The sequence below is a fragment of the Strix uralensis genome, chromosome 2, assembly GCF_047716275.1.
Source record: "Strix uralensis isolate ZFMK-TIS-50842 chromosome 2, bStrUra1, whole genome shotgun sequence".
Taxonomy (NCBI): domain Eukaryota; kingdom Metazoa; phylum Chordata; class Aves; order Strigiformes; family Strigidae; genus Strix; species Strix uralensis.
The window spans coordinates 104,132,319-104,151,711 of record NC_133973.1 but is presented as its reverse complement, the minus strand read 5'-3'; the positions used below and the strand labels follow the sequence as shown (position 1 = coordinate 104,151,711).

At 41.9% G+C, this 19,393-nt stretch overlaps 1 protein-coding gene across 16 annotated transcripts in view; it reads right to left on the bottom strand.

The window, feature by feature from the left end:
- AKAP11 (A-kinase anchoring protein 11) overlaps positions 1–15,483 on the bottom strand; it is a 45,385-nt gene extending 29,902 nt beyond the window's left edge. For 7 of the 16 annotated variants that reach the window (XM_074859585.1, XM_074859595.1, XM_074859601.1 and 4 more), the window contains exons 1-4: positions 15,364–15,483; positions 11,044–11,519; positions 8,993–9,101; positions 3,816–3,932 (exon numbers count right to left, since the gene is read on the bottom strand). In XM_074859585.1, the coding sequence (XP_074715686.1) occupies positions 3,816–3,932; positions 8,993–9,052 (177 nt within the window). In that variant the 5' untranslated portion in view covers positions 9,053–9,101; positions 11,044–11,519; positions 15,364–15,483. The other 9 variants (XM_074859587.1, XM_074859588.1, XM_074859589.1 and 6 more) reach the window with 9 other exon arrangements.
- Between the last annotated feature and the right edge of the window lie 3,910 nt (positions 15,484–19,393).

The window sequence follows — 19,393 nt, the reverse complement described above, 5'->3', positions numbered from 1 at the left end:
CCTTAGATGGACTTGAACTTGATCGTCTCCTACAGTGGGCTGTTCTTCATTCTCCTAGTCCCTGCCTTTGTCTTCTGTGTCTTGGGCGATGATGGCTGGAGCACCTGCCAGTGAAGACTGAGGCAAAACACATGTTGAGTACCTCAGCCTTCTCCATATCCTGGGTAACCGGCTCTTTCATTTTCTTCTGGAAAGGGCCCACATTCTCCCTAGTCTTCCTTTTATCACCAATGTACCTATAGAAGCTTTTCTTCTTGTCCTTGATGTCCCTGGCCAGGTTTAACTCTACCAGGGCTTTAGCTTTCCTAACCTGGTCCTTGGCTGCTTGGACAATTTCTTTGCTTCCACCCTCTGTAGGCTTCCTTTTTGTGTTTGAGTTTGTCCAGGCACTTCTTGTTCATCCATGCAGGCCTCCTGTCATTTTTGTCTGACTTCCTCTTTGTTGGGATGCATCGCTCCTCAGCTTGGAAGAGATGATCCTTGAATATTAACCAGCTTTCTTGGGCCCCTCTTCCCTCCAGGGCTTTATCCCATGCTACTCTGCCAAGCAGATCCCTGAAGAGGCCAAAGTCTGCTCTCCTGAAGCCCAGGGTAGTGAGCTTGCTGTGCGCCCTCCTCACTGTCCTAAGGGTATTGAACTCCACCATTTCCTGGTCACTGCAGCCAAGGCTGCCCTTGAGCTTCACATTCCCCACCAGCCCCTCCTTGTTGGTGAGAACAAGGTCCATCATAGTACTTCTCCTTGTTGGCTCCTCTATCACTTGGAGAAGGAAGTTATCATCCACGCATTTCAGGAACCTCCTGGATTGCTTATGCCCTGCTGTGTTGTCCCTCCGAAAGATATCGGGGTGGTTGAAATCACCCATGAGAGAAGACAGTCAGTATTTTGTCTTACCTTCATTCTTCAGTGTCAGATCATGATCTATTTTACATCTGCTACTTTGTTTGAAACATCAGATTTCCTCAGTTCTCATTTAGTATTTTCCTAAGGACAAATCAATAGGGTATCTGCATGCTCAAAAAAAAATCCTAAATCGAAAAGGGTTGTAAGATAATGAATTTTGCTTCCATTTTGTATAGAATAAAGCATAAAGATTAAATATTTCCACTGATGTTTGGGCTTAAGTTTGATATGGCTTGGATTCAATTATTTCAGAGCACTATGCAATAGATTGAATTTTATGTATTCAAGCCACAGCTCATACTAAATTTGTAGCAGCTACTCCCTGTTACTCTGAGGTAGTCATTTGGTTCTCAAGTTTAAAAACAGCAAAGAACAGTGCTATGTTTATAATCATTTATTATTAACTGGTTCAGCTACCTCCTTGTGCATACACAGAATCTCTGAAAGGGACAGAGCTAGAACAGAAACGGCCGAAGAACAACTCTGTTTCAAACTGTATTTGAGTTTTGAATATGTTATTTCAATGTGTGACCAAAAAAACCCCCAAACTTTCTTTTAAACTGAAACCATATCAAAATATGAAAAATTCTGACTTGTTTACTTCAGGAGGTCTCATGCTGGGAAGATATTGTGCCCCCAGAAAATAACTTCCTGTTTACATCCACTTACCCTTATTTCAGTTATGACAACATCATAAATGAAAGAATGGTTCATAGTAGCTTTCCAAATAGCTCCAGACAAATTACAGGTCTCCAGCACCATATTCACTGTGTTAACTATGAAACAATCCTGTTTGAGCAATGTACCCTTCAACTGCTACATCTTTCCTTCAGCTCTTACATCTTTTATCTGCACAATATCTCCAAGACACCTTTCAACTTCTACACTTTTTTATCTGTACAGTACCTACAATATGAACTGAATTCCTCCACAGAAGAGGCAAAATAGAAAACAATTTAAAGAACTTGGAAAAAAAAATAGTCCTCTGAAGAACATTTTGGAAGGCTTTCGGGTTTGTTGCTCTTGGGGTTTTTTTTGTAGTTTGTTTTGGGTTTTTTTTATGGGTGTTTGCTCTTTTGTCTTCTTACATGCCCTTTCCTCTTCCTCAAGATAATGATTCCAACCCTTCCTTCTCCCATGGGATAACTCATTGCACAAAGATAGGGCAGAATGTTTCACACAAATGAAGGCCAACCAGTCCATATGTACACTGACAGGCCAGCAGGCTGCTGTCAAAGAGACTACATCACAGCCCAGTCTGCCTATTTTTGCCTCAATAACAACACTAATTCAGATTTCTTTATTGTGCCCAACCTCCAGTTTTTACAGAAAAATAATCACTTTTTAATACCTTGAACATGTCTAAAGTTAGTACATCAGTTCAAAAGTTGTTGGGGAGTAGGCCAGGGAGATAGAAAGGCCAATAACCAGTAACACAAGCCTTTTCTTTAAGCTAAAAATAGTGTATGAGACACTGTATTTGAAGGTTATTGTAACCCATGGGTACAGAGGAAATGAATTAAAATTGTACAGGAAAACAGGAATTCTGTTTTTCATAAGTCTGAGTAATTATCTTTGCAGTCCTAATAGTGTTCTTTTAATGTTATTCTGCATATAGGTGTCTTTTCCTATATTTTCATAAGAAAAAAAAACCCTGTTCTGTGGCAGGATATTGACCCTCTTACATTTCAACCAGAGGGCTCTTAATTGCTTGAGCTAATAAGGTAACTAAATATAATCAGCTATCTTGCTCCATAGGGACCATCATTACAGGCATATAAAACACGTTGCCAGCTATTTGCTACAAGAAAAAAAAAAAAGGGGGTGTGTGTGCAGGCAATGTCTGAGGGGTTTTGTATATTCTAGAGCATGGTCTGACTGAACAAACAGAAACAAGGTTCTGCCACTCTTCCACTACTTAGCTCTTCTTCCTCACCTCTGATTTGTCACAGCTCTGCATCTTTCACAAATTCCGTTTCTTGCCTGCTCCCCAAACCTTTCATACAGTCACAATCTCACCACCCATCCAGTCCCAAAATCCCTGGTATTATCCAGACAATTCTAACTCATCTCTGCTGGTCACACAATTTGCCTCTTCCCTTTCTGCTGCTACTATTTATCCAGTTATGAGTCTTCCCTAACCACCTCCTGAGTCTTTTTTGCTTCATTTCTCCCTATCTCTCAGCTACTCCATCTGGCTAGTTCACATCATCCTCTCTTTCTCTAAGCTCCTTGTCAGGCCTGTCAACTACTCCTTAGTAGTCTTCTAAAACCCTTAATACGAGATACATGGTACACACTGCTTCTTACTTTTTTCTCTTCCCTTTGGAGAAGCTGCTGTCTTGTAACTCAAACAGCTCTAGTTATTCCTTCTCACAGCTTGAGATTTACCTAGACAGTCCTGCATTCTGTCCAGGTCTCCTCCTCTCATCCAGTTTTGGGCCCATCTATATTAATGTAAAAGAAGTCTAGATCTGCAATGCTGAGACTTCAGGTTTTAGTGCTGAGCACAGGGCAAACAAGACCAATCACTGTAACTTTTATCTTCAGACCTGGGTCAAAATGTTCTACTACTTTGTTAGGATACCATCCATACAACCTGGATCACAGGAGTGCTCACAAATGCAGTACACCCAGTTATACAATTCTTACAAAATCATCTATCTACACATTTTGGGTTTTTAGTTTCACAAAACCTACAAAGCAGAGAAATGCCATCTTGAAATGTCACTGCTCTTTTCAAGACTACAGTGACTGAATTCAAGGATGACAACAGGAAGTACAGATTTTATGACCAGTAATTTGCAGTATTGTTCACATTTACTACCCTGCAACTTTCCATGCTGCTTCAAGCTAAATCATTTTCTATCATAGCCACATAATATATATAAATGATCAGGTTATGCCAAACCTCAATAAAATTATCTTGTTCTTCCCGATTTAGACATTCCTCTGCTGATACACTGCATAGTTTTTTTCTGCTGTGTAGCAGTGACTTCATAGAGTGCAGTACACCTTCACCAAAACTCTGAAAAACAATGAAAAAAAGAAAAACATTTCCAGTCTTGGATACAGGGTCCATCCAGCTATCCCCTACCCCCATAGGTTTCCCTACTTTAAGTACTATTTCAAATTACTTTGTATATAAATCACCAGGTTTTAAGTTTAAATTTACTTCAGGACATGGAACTGAAAACAGCTAAGTTGTTTTCTTCAAGCAATATTTTTATTCCAAAAGAAGTTGACCATTCTGCATTAAGAGTGAGAACATGCAGACTTGGAAAAAAGAAACAGATGAATCCAAGAAGAACTCCAAGCCCCATGTATTCCTTGCATCAAAGCCTGTATATGGAACTTTTCCAACAACTTTTCCTTAAAAAGGACAAAAAGCAAATTTAGCCAAGAAAAGTAATGGAGGCAGCTTCAAAAGTCAGAGAGGAAGAAAACAAACAAACAAACAAAATGAAACCCAAGAAAATCCACACATATTCTCCTTTCCCATTCCTTGAAGAATGCGAAATAACTGTAACTTAATCCCATGTAAATACTTCTTGTAACATTTCTTATATTTACACTTCTGGTGACATGCAATCACCCACAGATGGCTAAAAAAGGATTAAGAATCTAAGACTTCCTCCCAGTGTAAGGAAGAGCAGCAGAACAAAAGAATTATCATCCCTGGTATCTGGAGGCAAATAAGACGACAGAACAACAACAAAAACTGGTTCACTCAGCTCGTAAAAAATACAACACCCTCTCATTTGTTTTAGGAAGTTAGCAATTTTTTTTTTTTTTTAAATTGTCATCTTCTCTAGGAAGTGAGTTAAAAAGAAAAATAAGATCATTACATGGTTATAAATTGTTAATCCGGTTATTTGTTCTCTACACAACTGCCCTGTTAAAAACGAAGTGAGAAATCAGTGTGTCCAATTTATGACAAGTTATTTTGAATTTGCATAGCTTCTTAAACAATAGTAGAAGTGCTAGATAGCCAAATTTAGTCAGAGCATGTTTTGCATTTCTGATACTCCCACAGCAAAAACAATCCCTTTATGGTAAAAAGTGATCTTGCATGTTAGCAACACACACACACACACACATACACACCCCCACCCCCCACCCCCCACCCCCCCCCGCCCCGAAAAAATGGCATCAAGTACTACTACATGGGAAGCCAAATTATTATAGCATGGTCAGTGTCACCATGCTTGTGCTCATGGCAATACAAAATTAGGAAAGTATTTCTAGAATGAATAGAGAAAAGCAAAATGGAAACTTTCCTTCAGGAAATTACCTTGAAACACCAAAATATATTTCAGAATGTTAGCAAACAAGGCTCAGACTAATGCTCTGATAGCCAAGGCCAAGTGACATTAAAGCAGTCAAAACAGTCATTTTTATGGAAAAGTAACAGCTGAACTATTTTAAAATGCATTTCGGCCAGTTATTAGGTCATTTGAAATAAATTAATGAAATGTTCATCTGATTTCCACTTTCATCTATAACTTTGTCCCCACGTTTTGTTGCAATTTACCTCCAACACTTCAATTATATATTTTTGTACTTTCCAAAGTATGCTGACAGCATCTTTCCCTTTGATTCTCTGGATCTTCCAAATTCCCAGGTGGCTGCAATGCCAATATTGCTCAAAGACTCTTCCCCACTAATTCTTCCACCTATCTCATACAAAAGCCATTTGTGAAGTCAAGCAAGCATGTTGAAATGTTGCATTTTCAGCTTCTACAGTAACTTACTAAGTCACAGCACTCAAAATAGTAATTAAAAAAGTCATACAATGTGACCTGCTAATATTCTGCAGACCAACAGTGATCCAGTTTGAGAAGGGCTCATCATTATTCTCTAGTAGTTAGGTTTTCTGGGGCTACAAACTATTACATATACCTTATTTATAAGCAACTATTTTTCCCTATCCCTGAAAGGCAGGATGGGTAACTAGAACAAGAGTATGCCATTAGAACTACTGAGGTGAAGGAAAGATTTTGGAGAATACTAAGTTGAAGTGGGAAAAGAAGAAAGATGCAAGAATTGGAAAAATCTCCCTCGGGTATGGAAGAACCAGCATTCAAGACTACATGTAGATCTGGTAGTACACTCATGGTGGCACTGCGTAACTGAAGAGAAAATATTCATATTTAAAAAGGAGGAGGAAGGAAGTAATGCATGTTTTTATGATCCTATTAATGAGCATTAAAAAGTTCAGAACATGGAAAGAATAGAGATATGGAAATTAACAGGCACAATACATACATTGAGAAAAGATCTCATCTATCTGGACTTCCATAGATTATTTATACTGAAACACATGAAGAGTTAACAAAACCAGAAAGACAGAGTTTACTAAAAGAGCTGTTTCTGGAAAAGAAGAATTTGCCCAAATGGAGATGTCAAAGGGTTTTTTTTGAGGATATAGTACATGTAGGTCAGTAACCCAGTAACCAACTTCCTCAACATTTATCTTTAGATTCAAGTCAAGCATTATCATCATTAATAAATTTAATGAGGGGGGAAAAAAAAGTAAATATGGAGATGATAATTCAAAATAAGCAGATGTCATCAGCTAAGAGGAAGAATAGCAAATCATACAGGAAGAACTTGCTCAACGTGAGAGTATTTTAAAACACAACTGTAGGAAGTACAAAGTTATACCCTTAAAAAATAAAAGCAAGCTTTAAAATAGAATTGCGAATTCACCAGCTGGAAAATAAAAGACCTGAGCTGACTTCTTGATCACAGTATAGCAATGAATGGTCAATATGATACAGCACTGAAAATAGCAAACATGATCCTAGTATGCATCCTTTAGTGAAAGAACTGAAATCAGAGTCACTGAGAAGGACATCCTGCGTAACTGTACATACAGTATCATCCACGTGTAAAAAGATTAACTCACAACAAGCACAGAAAGTAGGACTATGAAGGATAATCGCTGGAATGCTGAGGCTTTCATACAAAAGCAGACTAAAACCTTAGTTTACACAGTTTCCAAAAACCAAGGCTAACAGAGGACAGATCAACTGTAAAAACATCACAAGGGTGAACATCAGCGAGAGAAAAAAAAATATTTAAGCTGAAGAATAATGACAACTATGAACAAAAAAGGTATAAATTTGCTGTGAATAGCTTCAGCCTGGAACTCCTAAGATTCTTAGCTATTACAGCAGTGTGGTTCAAAGATATAAACAGCAGTGGGGTTTTTTTTTTATGTCCCCTCATTAATTGTGCGACTATATTGAGTAACTTTTTCATATTCTTATCAAAACTGTGTTTGTGACAGCAAAGGACTGGATTCAATTTCAGGGAAATCCTCCTATCCAACAGACAATGAAAGCAAGTTCTCTCACAACCCCAGTCTACATCTCACAACCCCAGTTGTAGTCTACAGTCTACAACTACATTAAAAACTGAAAACCAGCAAGTTCCCAAGACTATGCACTCAGTTTAGGTAAGGACAAGAGGATGTTAACAAAAGGATGTCATTTGTTTTTATAAATAGTACAACTACTTCCAATATACATCAACACACGGACAAAAAAAACCAAAACACAAGCAGTCTATAAAGCTCTACTTGCTCGGCCTTTGTACTCCTTCCTCACAGAAATTTGAAATCCACATGTCTCTCAAGAAATCCAATTTCAGTTGCAAGACTTACCAAGTCATGATAGGGGAAAAACACAAACATCCTCAAATGTGTGCAGGGGCAAAACACAAATATCCTCAAATGTGTGCAGTGGAAAACGGACCTGAACAATGAAAATCCTTGTCATGACTCTAGCTCAAATGAGCAATTAAAAGTTTGCATTGCCTCCTTTGTGGACAGCAAATCAAGAAGTCACTATCTATGGATCCTTCACAGTACACTAGAGGAAATTCTGTACTAATTGGTCTCATGAACTATTTTATACGACTGCTCTCTAACATTTCAGACAACCCACAAACCTCTAAGATGGCACCATCTGCACAGAAATCAAGTCATGGAGAGTCATGTTTACTCTCCTCTTAAGTACCAAAGCAGCTCTTTCTGACTTCATGTGCTGCAAGATTTAAATGGACTGAATATTTAAAAGTCATTTTGTAAAAATGGAAACTTAGCCTTTAAATGTGCATACTACAACCATGCACTGACTTCTAAAGAGCTACTACGGCAACGATTCCTGTTAAGTATTACAAAGTATTACGAAGAGAACGCGAATCAGACTGCAAGCTGTGAATCAACAGAAGATGAAACATAGTGCAATTCTGACCACCCTACCTCCTGTCTCTGCGAGAAAGAAGGTTCCACACTACAATGTAAGTAGCCACCCCACAGGGAAACATCAAGAGGAAGTAGCCACAGATCAAAACATTGGAGTATGGCTGTATGAAAATGCAGAATTCTGCAAGACACTCAAGGAAGGTCAAATTCATGTGCCCAGAACCACACAGTCCAGCATGCTCAATGGCAATGGAGCAGTTCACAGAGCTAATGTTTTAGGCAACCATTAGAATCAGTGAGGAATCACCAGTCACTGTCATTATTAGAAAGATGTTTCTGGAATAGGGGGGCGGGGGGGGGGGGGGGGGGTGGTGTTTCGTTGGTTTGTTTGGCTTGGTTTTTTAAATTGAAGAAGAAAAACAAACAAAGGGCAGACTAAAAGTCCTCTAAAATCCAGTTTATGTTCAGGTTAAGAATGTTGTAGTTAAAGAACTCTATTTGAGCTGAAGATTTCTTATAAGCCAATACCGTGTGTCTTAAAGTGAAAGAATATCACCCATACTTACAAACTGCTTAATGTATGACAGTTAACATTCCATATCAGAACCTGGAACAACCAATTACCTGCCTGGAAGTCCAATAATGCTCACCTTTGCCTTCAAGCAGTTTCTACAGAACCTATACCACAGACACTGTTCCCTTAAAACAACAAAATCTGCTTAAAACATGTAACATGTCTGCTTAAAACATATAAAGAGAAAAAAAAAAAACACCAACACCCCAACCAAACACAGCAGTTTACTTGGTTCATTATCAGACTGTTGCGATAAAGATCTAAGAGCTCTGAAATAATATTTTTTTTAAAATACAATTACCTTTTTCACAGATATTCTTGGTTTCATTCGATTGCCCTGAGCCCTGGCGTACATATCCATGATTTTACCAATCTTAGTATTCGATGAAAGAAGTCAGCTCAAAAAATACCTACAAAAAACATTTATATTTGATTATTTTGTTTCTCCATTTGGTTTGTATACATTTTGAAAATGCAAGTAGACAAAGCAAAAACAACAACAAAAAACAATTAAAAAGCATTTTAAAACTGAGAAAGATTAAAGAGCACACGATCCATGCTGATAGCTCCCTTTAAAAAAGTACTGCCTTAACAATTTTTGAAACAATGCACGAAATGTAAAACACACACCTTACAGTTAGTTCCAACATTTTTCTTTAACTAGATTTCAAGGCTGCATTGGAGGGGGGGAGAACATTACATTAAATCTTGTTTCACTCTCGCTGATACTCTAATGAAGTTTATCAGCAGATTCCTGTACCATACAACACACTGGAACTACCCTTCAACAATCTTGAGAGGAAAACATAGTACTTACCCACTCAAACAACTGGCCTATTTATTTCTGTCAACTGTAAGTACTACAGACAAACACATGTGACTCCTGTTCAGGCTAACATGTATCAGCAATCTTGTTCTCTAGCACTGCTCTGGGCAGTCCTGTCTCTGCTGGCAAAACACAACAGACCAAAGATGCATTTATCAGCACTCTTACTTCACCAAACTAGGTCAGAAGTGTTTCTGCTCCAGTCAGCTACCCTTATTGATCTTAAGTCTTAATTCTAACAAGAACAAAAAAAAAAAAAAAAGCAGCAATGAAATCCAAACAAGCTTTTCAAGTTTCCCTGTTTAATCAGCAGCAACCAAAAGAAACAGAATAATCTAGTTTGTCTCAGTCAACTCTACATCCCTCAAAACAGGCAACAAATATAGGGTATTAATAAAGAGAGAAAGCATGTGCTGGGCTTTTAAGTTCTATGGAAGTTTTAATACTTTATCTTTTCCTATCGTCACACAATTTAGCCAGGATAAAGAACTCCTAGACTATTCAAAACAAACCAGGTAAGGAGCAAATACATGTAAAAATGACTGCAGAATAAAAAATAAACACCAAGATATCAGAGTACAGGTCTCCTTTGCACAACTAACTGGCTTGGTTTTCTCTATCTCATCTCAAGCCTATATTTAACCTTTATATGGGAAAGAAATCTCTATATGGGTTTGTCCTTGAGTATATGTAATTGAAATCGTAAAATAAGTAGTGGCATAAAGAAACTGTATTCTTCATCTTCCTCCCCAGCACTCTAGAAGTAAAACCTCCTCAAGAATACAATAGCAAGAGATTATTCACATGTACTCCACCCTGATTTCTGCTTTCCTTCATAAAGATAAACTTGCTAGAATCTTAGAAAAAAAGTTACACTTATGTAAATAAACTGCAACATTTCAACCTCTGGAACACAGCATCTCTCTGAACTGGATGTCTGAAGTTTGGGAAATTAAGACAACGACCTGAAGCAGCTAGGTACATGCTAGACAGATTGTACATATATAAATACAAATAAATTCAAATCATAGTAAACTTATGTGGATGGAAGATTAAAAAACACAACAATGCTTCTGTTAAGACTCATGTGTTTTTTAAAAAAAAAAAAAAAAAAAAAAGAGTCAAGCAAGAAAAAGAAACCTACCTCACTTGTCCCTTCTGCTCTATCTTAACTGGCTAATCCACTCTGTTCATCTAATCATAACAGGGAAATAACTCTTAGACACATCCTTGTCCTAAGAGCAGCCACCTATGAGAAAAGCTGGTTTCTCACACAGGGTCAAGTCAATTGAGCTCTACATTTCTGAACTGATTTGCTTCTTGCAGCAATTTTAACAAAGCTCAGCACAGCAAAATCAGGTAGATGACTTGATAACGATGCTGGGTCCTGCAGTATTTGCTCAGATACAGCAGTCTACCAGTTACACTGCCTTGGTAGGCAGTAGGTTAAGTATTTTCCTGTCGCATCAGCTAGTAGACTCTGGAGACCTGAGCATCAACACAGAGCCACCTGAAGGGTCACCTACCTCATGAAACCAACAGACTTGTAAATAACAGGACAAAGACTCTGAAAGATGCTGGACAGAAACTGTACTGGTTTATCAGCATAACACCATAACCATTTTGTCTTGTCTGCATTTTGTTCTTCAGTACTTGAATTACACAGGTTCTCCCCACCACTAATACCATACCAGCTCTCTGTCATCCATTTCAGAGAAATCTGAAGGGCCTCACTTGCCCAACAATGCAGCAAAACCTGAAAGCATTCAATGAGGAATTGGTTGGATGGTCGCATCCAGAGTGTAGTGGTCAACGACTCAATGTCCAGATGAAGATCAGTGACAAGTGGTGTCCCTCAGGGGTCCATACTGGAACCAGTACAGTTTAATATCTTCATCAATTACACAGTGGGATTGAGTGCACCTTCAGCAAGTCTGCCAATGACACCAAGCTGAGTGGTGTGGTTGACACGCCTGAGGGACAGGATGCCATCCAGAGGGACCTGGACAAGATCAAGAAGAGGGCCCACGTGAACCTCATGAGGTTCAACAAGGCCAAGTACAAGGTCCTGCACCTGGGTTGGGAAAACCCCTGGTATCAGTACAGGCTGGGGGATGAAGGGATGGAGAGCAGCCCTGAGGAGAAGGATTTGGGGGTACTGGTGGACAAAAAGCTGGACATGAGCCAACAATGTGCACTCGCAGCCCAGAGAAGTGTGGCCAGCAGGTCAAGGGAGGTGATTCTCTCCCTCTACTCTGCTCTTGTGAGACCCCAACCTGGAGTGTTGTATCCAGCTCTGGGGCCCTCAGCACAGGAAAGACATGGACCTGTTGGAGTGAGTCCAGAGGAGGGCCACAAAATTATCAGAGAGCTGAAGCAACTCCCCTGTGAGGACACGCTGAGAGAGTTGGGGTTGTTCAGCCTGGAGAAGAGAAGACTCTGGGGAGACCTTATAAAGCCCTTTCAATATATAAAAGGGGTTTGTAATAAAGATGGGAACAAACATTTTAGCAGGGCCTGTAGCGATAGGACAAGGGGTAATGGTTTTAAACTAAAAGAGAGCAGATTTTGACTAGATATAAAGGAAGAAATTTTTTACAATGAGGGCGGTGAGGCACTGGGAACAGACTGCCCAGAGAGGTGGTAGGTGGCCCATCCCTGGAAACATTCAAGGTCAGGTTGGACGAGGCTCTGATCAACCTGATCTAGTTGAAGATGTCCCTGCTCACTGCAGGGGGGGGTTGGACTAGATGACCTTTAAAGGTCCCTTCAACCCAAACTATTCTGTGATTCTATAAATCCATTTTTCCAGTTATTTGCTGAGGAACACCCTTCTCATCAGACCATGCAATAAGCATTTAGTTAGCTTTTCCAGTCTTGTTTGAATTTATGTAAGGACCAAAATTAAATAATTAACTTAATGGAATCCAACAGGAATTCCACCATGGATTTCACCCCTTTGTATAAATTTAGCCTGTGTGTAAATTTATTAAAAGACAGCATGTATTGACAATCATTACCTGACAGAAAGTAGGAAATTTATCTTTTCCCTGTAAAGGGCAGATGTGCTGAGTAAATAGCTATAGGGGCATATGGGTACACGTGCACACCTACGTTAAAGGCATACAAGGACATGAGGAATTTGAACTGTATAGTCAATAAATTTGGACTATATATATAGTATGTCCTTATGAAACTGTATTTCCAACAAAAGATTCTAGACAATGTCAACAGTATATCTAGGATTGTTTCAAAAAAGTATTTTTGTTTAAAAAAAAAAAGACATCTTTCTTTTAAAGAAAAGGTGCTTTTTTTTTCGCTTTCAACCTGAAGCAAGCAAAAGAACTTTGCTGATGATTTGCAAAAGCCAGGTTTAATCGAATACTGAGTTTTAAAAGATTCATTCCAAATATGAAATTTAAAAATACCTTAAAAAAACCAATATGCACTCTTTTATAACATTAGCAAAACAATTGCTATTGAAAACCAATTAAACAAGCAGGCAGAACTGTCCAAACGATCCTTCTCTATTTCTCATTTCTAACGATTTATCACTTTCACTAATTCGGTTGGCAGTTTTGAAAAAGCCCATTTATAAAATGACAAGCTGTTTTGACCACAGCCGCATCCACACTAAGAAAAGGCAGGGTGGAGGGTAGGGATGTGTGTGGAATACACATTGTTGGTCAGCATTAATGACAGTTATGAAAGGCTGGATCTTCTTTTTCTTGTTTGGTTCCAATTGTTTTACGTTGTGCTTTTGTCACACAGAACATGACATGAATACCAAGCTTCACCAATTTCAAAACAATACTTCATTTTCTCTGCCTAGATCATCACTAAAAATCATCACTCCCACCTTTCCCCCACTCCTGGGTCTGGATTCTCAAATATGTGCTGGGAAGAAAAATATTACTCGATGTACCAGAAATATCCATTAGTCTAGATTTTATGGTTTGCGCAATTAACCTTTAAGTTTCTGTACTTTATTCTGTTCTGTATTTTGTACATAACACAACTAAACAATTGAGGTGTGGGGGGTAATATTTTCTAAGCAGTAGCATTTTCTCAAGTGATCTTATTTCCCCCTAGAGAAAACTTCACCAGAGAATACCTTGTTTAGGAGGTACTTTTTGACTTTTTGTTTGGTTATTTTTTAGATCGTATCATACAAAATGATCAACAGAAAGAGGGAATAATCTAATCTATTTTATTATTTTTCCATACTGAATAAGACTTTCCACAACTATACTTCTTCAGCTGCCAACAGGTTTTAAAGAATTCCTGAAGGATAAGAAATTACAACGCATCAACCAAGATGGCATCATTCAATTACCATGCCTCAAAAAAATCACCTTACCTGAAGACTAAGAAATTCCCTTGGACAAATGGCCCCAACGTTATTTAAAAACACTTAATTTCTAAAATTAATTATATTGACAGTATCTATTATTAAAGGCTAACTGTATGATAACCTTGCAAATACGAAGCAATGTAAGACTCTTCCTAAGTGGTACAGGGATAAAGTGTATTGTGTTACCATTGATTTTAGTACCACTGATCTTTCCCAGATACAACAGAACTTCTTTTTCTCCCCATCTCACTCTGGTAATATCTCAGGGGTTCCATAAGAAGGCTGTAATACCAGATCTACAGTCCATAACTCTCCCCGCCCCTCTGGATATGGGGGAAAAACAGAGAAAGGTACTTCAGTCATAATCATAGAATCATCTAGGTTGGAAAAGACCTTGAAGATCATTCAGTCCAACCATTAACCTAACACTGACCATTCCCAACTACACCATATCCCTAAGCACTATGTTGACCCTACTCTTAAACACCTCCAGGGATGGGGACTCCACCACCTCCCTGGGCAGCCCATTCCAACACCTAACAACCCGTTCTATGAAAAAATACTTCCTAATATCCAGTCTAAATCTCCTCTGGTGCAGGTTAAGGCCATTACCCATTGTCCTATCACTTGTTATTTCGTTATAGAGACTCATCCTCATCTCTCTGCAACCTCCTTTCAGGTAGCAATAAAGCCCCTCGGAAGAGCCAAGAAAGTCAACGAGCAATACTCGTTCCTACTCTCTTCAGGGAGGAAAGGAACTGGGAGAAGGTGGGGAGGGAGGGGGAGGAGACATTTTTAAACACCGAAATGTTGAGAACGGGGTGAACTTATTTAACCCGTGTGGATCAACCACAAGGCAACCAACGCAGGAGGCAACGCGAACGTATTTAGCCTCCGTGCATCAACCACAACAGAGGCACGAGTCACTCGCCACCCGAGACCCCCGACAGCCCCAGCCGAGGCGTTCCACCGGCAGGCCTTCGGCGCAGGCCGCCGCGCCTACCGAGGGGCTCTCCGGGGAAGACGAAGGGATGCTGCGAGCGCTGGCCTCCCCTCCGCCCCGCGGGTCTCGGGCCCAAAGCGCTGCGCTGCCCGCCTTTTGTCCCCCCTCCGTGCTGCGGTACAAGGGCCTCCCGCACAGCGCGGCCCCGGCCCCGACCCGCGCCCCTTTCCTCAGGTGTGTGCGCGCCGCCGCGGAGGCCCCGCAGGGCCCGTGGGGCGGTGCGCTGCCCCAGGCCACGCCGGGGTGCTGCCAGCAGCGCCGCCTCCCCACGGGGACGGGCGGCGGGGGATGCTCTGCCCCTCCTCCGCCCGCCGGGAGCGGGCCACCTGTGGGAGCCAGCCACGCCTGACAGGCCGGGAGGCTGCGGCCCGCCCTCAGCGCTGCCCCCCGCCCCGCGCGGGGACGGAAGCGGCGACCATCTCCCCCCCCGCGCAGGGCAGCGGGGGATGGTTGGGGGCGGGGGGGGAAGGAAGAGCGGGCACCCCGTACCTGGCTGACTCCTCAGCACCCGGCACCCGCAGCCATTTCACCGCCAAAAGCAACGCAGCGAGGGAGGGAGGGAGGGAGCGCGCACCCGCCCGGCCGCGGTCCCGCTGCCCCCGTCACCGCAGCGGCCCTTGCCCGCCCCGCCCCGCCCCGCCCCCGGCGCGCGCCACCTCTCTCGCGACACTTCCCGCCAGCCCTACGCGGCCTCGCGCGCCCCCAGAGGCCGGGAGGAGAGTCACGCGGCGGCCGCCCCGGAAGGGGCGGGGTCGCTGCGCACTGCCCTCGTCTGGGTTCGCGCGCGGTGCGGGGGTGGCGCGCGCCGCTTGGGCCCTTCTGGCCGTGGTTGGGTCGGCGGGGCCTGGCGGCTGGCCAGCGCGCCCCCTCCCCTCACGGGGACAAGGCCCGGGTGGCGCCTGCCTGGCCGTGAGCGGGCACCCCGCGTGTCCCTGCCGGGCTTGCCCCGCCCCGCGGGGTCTCCCCGGGCGCCCTCACAGAGCGGGGCGTGGGCTGCGTGGGGGCGCCTCCGCCCCGCGGCACACCCGCCGCGGAGCCGCTGCAGCCGCTCCTGCTCGGTCCCGTCCGCAGCAGCGGTGCGGGCCGGCACGGTAACGAGCGGTCAGGGTCTGCTCCGCGGCAGATGCGTGGTGCGGTGCGGAGCGTGGCGCTCCTCTCCGTGCCTGGCACGGTAGTTGGGGCCTTTTGCAAAGCCTTGGGGAGGGGGCGTGCCCGCGCGGTGGGCCGTTCGTGCCTAGTCAGCCTGGACTTTGGTTGCCGGTGAAGGCCTTTCATGCTAGGGTTGCTTTCCAGCTGACGGGCTGGCTCAGCAGGGTAGGTGGGTTAGAGGCTGGAGTCTGGTTTTAGTCAGACGAGGTGCAGACAAGACTGTCAAACCCTGTCTAAAACTCCTACACCCTTCCTCCCTTACCACTCCTTTTTAAACTCAATGTTGCCAGATTCCGCTGTACATCAGGTGTGCTATTTACCACAGCAAATACACAATTGATTTTCAAATCATCGTGAGTTACGATGGGGATGTATATTTAAGTGTATGCGCAGTTGGGGCTTGGAATTTCTTTCCCTTTGCATGGAATCTAACCTCTGGTAGCTTCCCAACATGACTCCATTTCAGCAGCAGCTCTTTCAGATGCTAACCCAACAACAGACAAGGCACAGACAAGGCAGCATGTGGTTGCAACAGCTTCTGGAAGACAGAAAAGAAAGAGCTCCCAAAGCTGAATTCAGCAAGAATTTAAAACTTTGTATACTGAGGGAGGAGGTAGGGAAGGAAAAAAGAAAAAAAAATCATTAGAAGATGCTAGCCTGGTAGCTTTTCCAGTACTGGGGGATTTCAAAGTCCAACCTGCCCCACTTTAAAGAGAGAAAGACAGACAAACAGAGGGAGATGACCCTGACCTCCTTATAAGTTGCATTTCTCTTCTGGGTACCACCTGAGCCCTATAAAAAGGATATGAGAATTTTTGCTCCTGGATCTCCATTATTTTTCTGGATAATTGCTGCTTCTGCTTAGCTTCTGTTTTCACTTGAGCTGTGGCTTTTATTTCTGTTTAGTCCTTAATCATAGGCTGTTTCTGGGCTGTGTAATCATTTTAGACACTTTAGAAGTCAGGGGATGGATGTGTATTCACTTAGTCATTTTGTCAACAGGTAGATAAACTACATTTTCATTAACCCTAAAAACTAAGAAGCTTCGCAGCAGAGCTCACAAACCATGCACAGACTAGGTAGATAAGAAACAAAGGATTACTGGTTCTAAAGTATGTCACCATGTTAGCTAAGTGAGACAAATAAAAGGTTTCTCATGTTCCCAGGGACTGCAGGTCCCTATGGGATGGGGAGAAAGTAAATGAATAATAGAATCAAATTTAACTCAAGTTAGCCATTTCAATGCCCATTGAGACCAGCCTAGCTTGGAAAAACATTGTCATTTGAGTAAAGGCATTTTAACAGTTCACACATCTTCGGTTAACTGACAACATAGCTCTTTTTTACAAACTCCATTCAAAACACTTTTCAGTTTTAGTGATAACTAAAAATTCTGTAAGAGGGTTTTGTTGTTTTTCATGTATCAAGACTTACAGTAAGTAAAAATTTCTAAAACAAAATAGATCTGGAAGCAATGTAAACACAAGAAAGCATGCTTTAAAAATAAATTCAAGCCTTTTATTCCCTTTGTTTCATAATTCCCCTTAGACTATTCAGAATAATGAGTTCCTATGGCTCCCTGCCAAAACCTTGAAAAAAATCAAGATTTACCCTCATCAGGAAACTATGAAACATAACCCACAGCATGCCATTGTTTGTCAGAAAAGATGGGTTTTTTATACAATAATAAAAATGGCGAGAGCTTTGCAATAGTGATTTATTTTTTTATTTACAATTTATTTAAATACTGCCTATGTAAAAGCACGGGAAACTTGGCTGGTCAGCCAACACTTCTTAAAATTTATATTAGTTATGAAGAAATAGAGTATCGGTTTCTGGGCTCTAGTATTTTGTGTCCTGTTCAGTTTTACATTTTTCAGGGCAGGGCCTGGCCAGTCAAAGCCTGTCCCACTACCTCCAGCCAGGGAGCAGGGCAATCCAGGGATGGCCCCAGCCCAGGGCATCGGGCACGTCCGTGGGGACAGGGATGGGTCAAGGCCAAGCTGGGATGTCAGTCCATGTGTGGGGGTCAGGATCAGGCCCGGTGAGGGGAGCCAGCATCGGGCAAAACTGTCTGGATGGAGTCATGCGCCTGGAGTGTTTTCTGCCTGCTCTTTCAGTATCAAAAATAGGCATCTTGGGAATCTTTTTGTCAGAAATACTGTCATGTCCCTGGAACTATCCTGAGTCACTGCCTGCACCTGTCTTTTAAGCTTGATATTTTCAGGATCACTGGCTTGGAGCAAGTTGTTGAGAGATTATCTCAGACTGACTTGTATGTCATCTCGCTAAGGTATTGAATGCCAGTTCTATAAAAGGTGTTGAAGAACTAGTCTGTGCCTTTATGGCCGTTTTCCATCCATTTTCTTACTAGGCCTTTAGAATTTTTTCCTCTGTACATGAAAACTACACCATTGCATGATTGTGTCAGTGGGTTTTTTTTCTTTATTATACTACCTCTGAAAAATGTCCGTCTATAACTAAAGCTTTATTAAGTTCAGGCAAGTCTTTAATTTACATCCAATAAACTACACTGATGTAATTTATAATAATACAGATTGCCTTCTCAAAGGCAGGTAGGTAATTTATAGTCTTTGTATTCCTACCCTTAACAGGAGGCATAGTATACTCTTCTTTTCTCAAAACCTGGGGAAGCCTTTCCATTGATCCCCTCGCAGCAAGCTGGGAAGGATCTGCCATGCTTGATACTATCCCCCCCCCCCCCCCCCCCCCCGAAAAAAAAATCTAAAGCTCATAATGTAGTAATTTCATAAATGACTTCTAGTGACTTATCTGTTTCTAACATACCCTTCTGCTCCCCAGCCCAACTACCTGCTTCTACGTCTGCACTGCTTCTGGACTGTGCCAGCATGAACATTTGTGAAATGAGGCAGTTAATGAGATTGGACTGAGAAGACCAGAAAACAACCTGCTTTTCTTCCTTTTTGCTGATCCAGTTCACCAACATAATAAATGTGTCAGCGTGGCACTGAGGATAGCACAGAGACAACCAAGAACGGAAACAGCTTAAATGGGCTTGTTCTGCCACCGAGTGCATACCCATGTGTTGACTTGCTTTGCCATTTAGATCCTTCTCAGCGTCTCCTTGAAAACACTTTTGACACACGCATCAACTACAAAACTGGAACTCTTCGTTTGAGTGCATAATTTCATTAGTCATCCTGTCATAAATCTTTGACCTGGGTTGGACCACAGCATTTGTCTCTGACAAAGGGTTCAGTTTGTGGCATTATGGTATAATGCAATGACATTTTCTGGTTTCTTTTCTCTGAATGTTTCCCAATCTGTTGTTTCCACTGACATGTTTTGAGAAGTCATTTTTATTTGAGTGTTCGTGGATATTTTAACT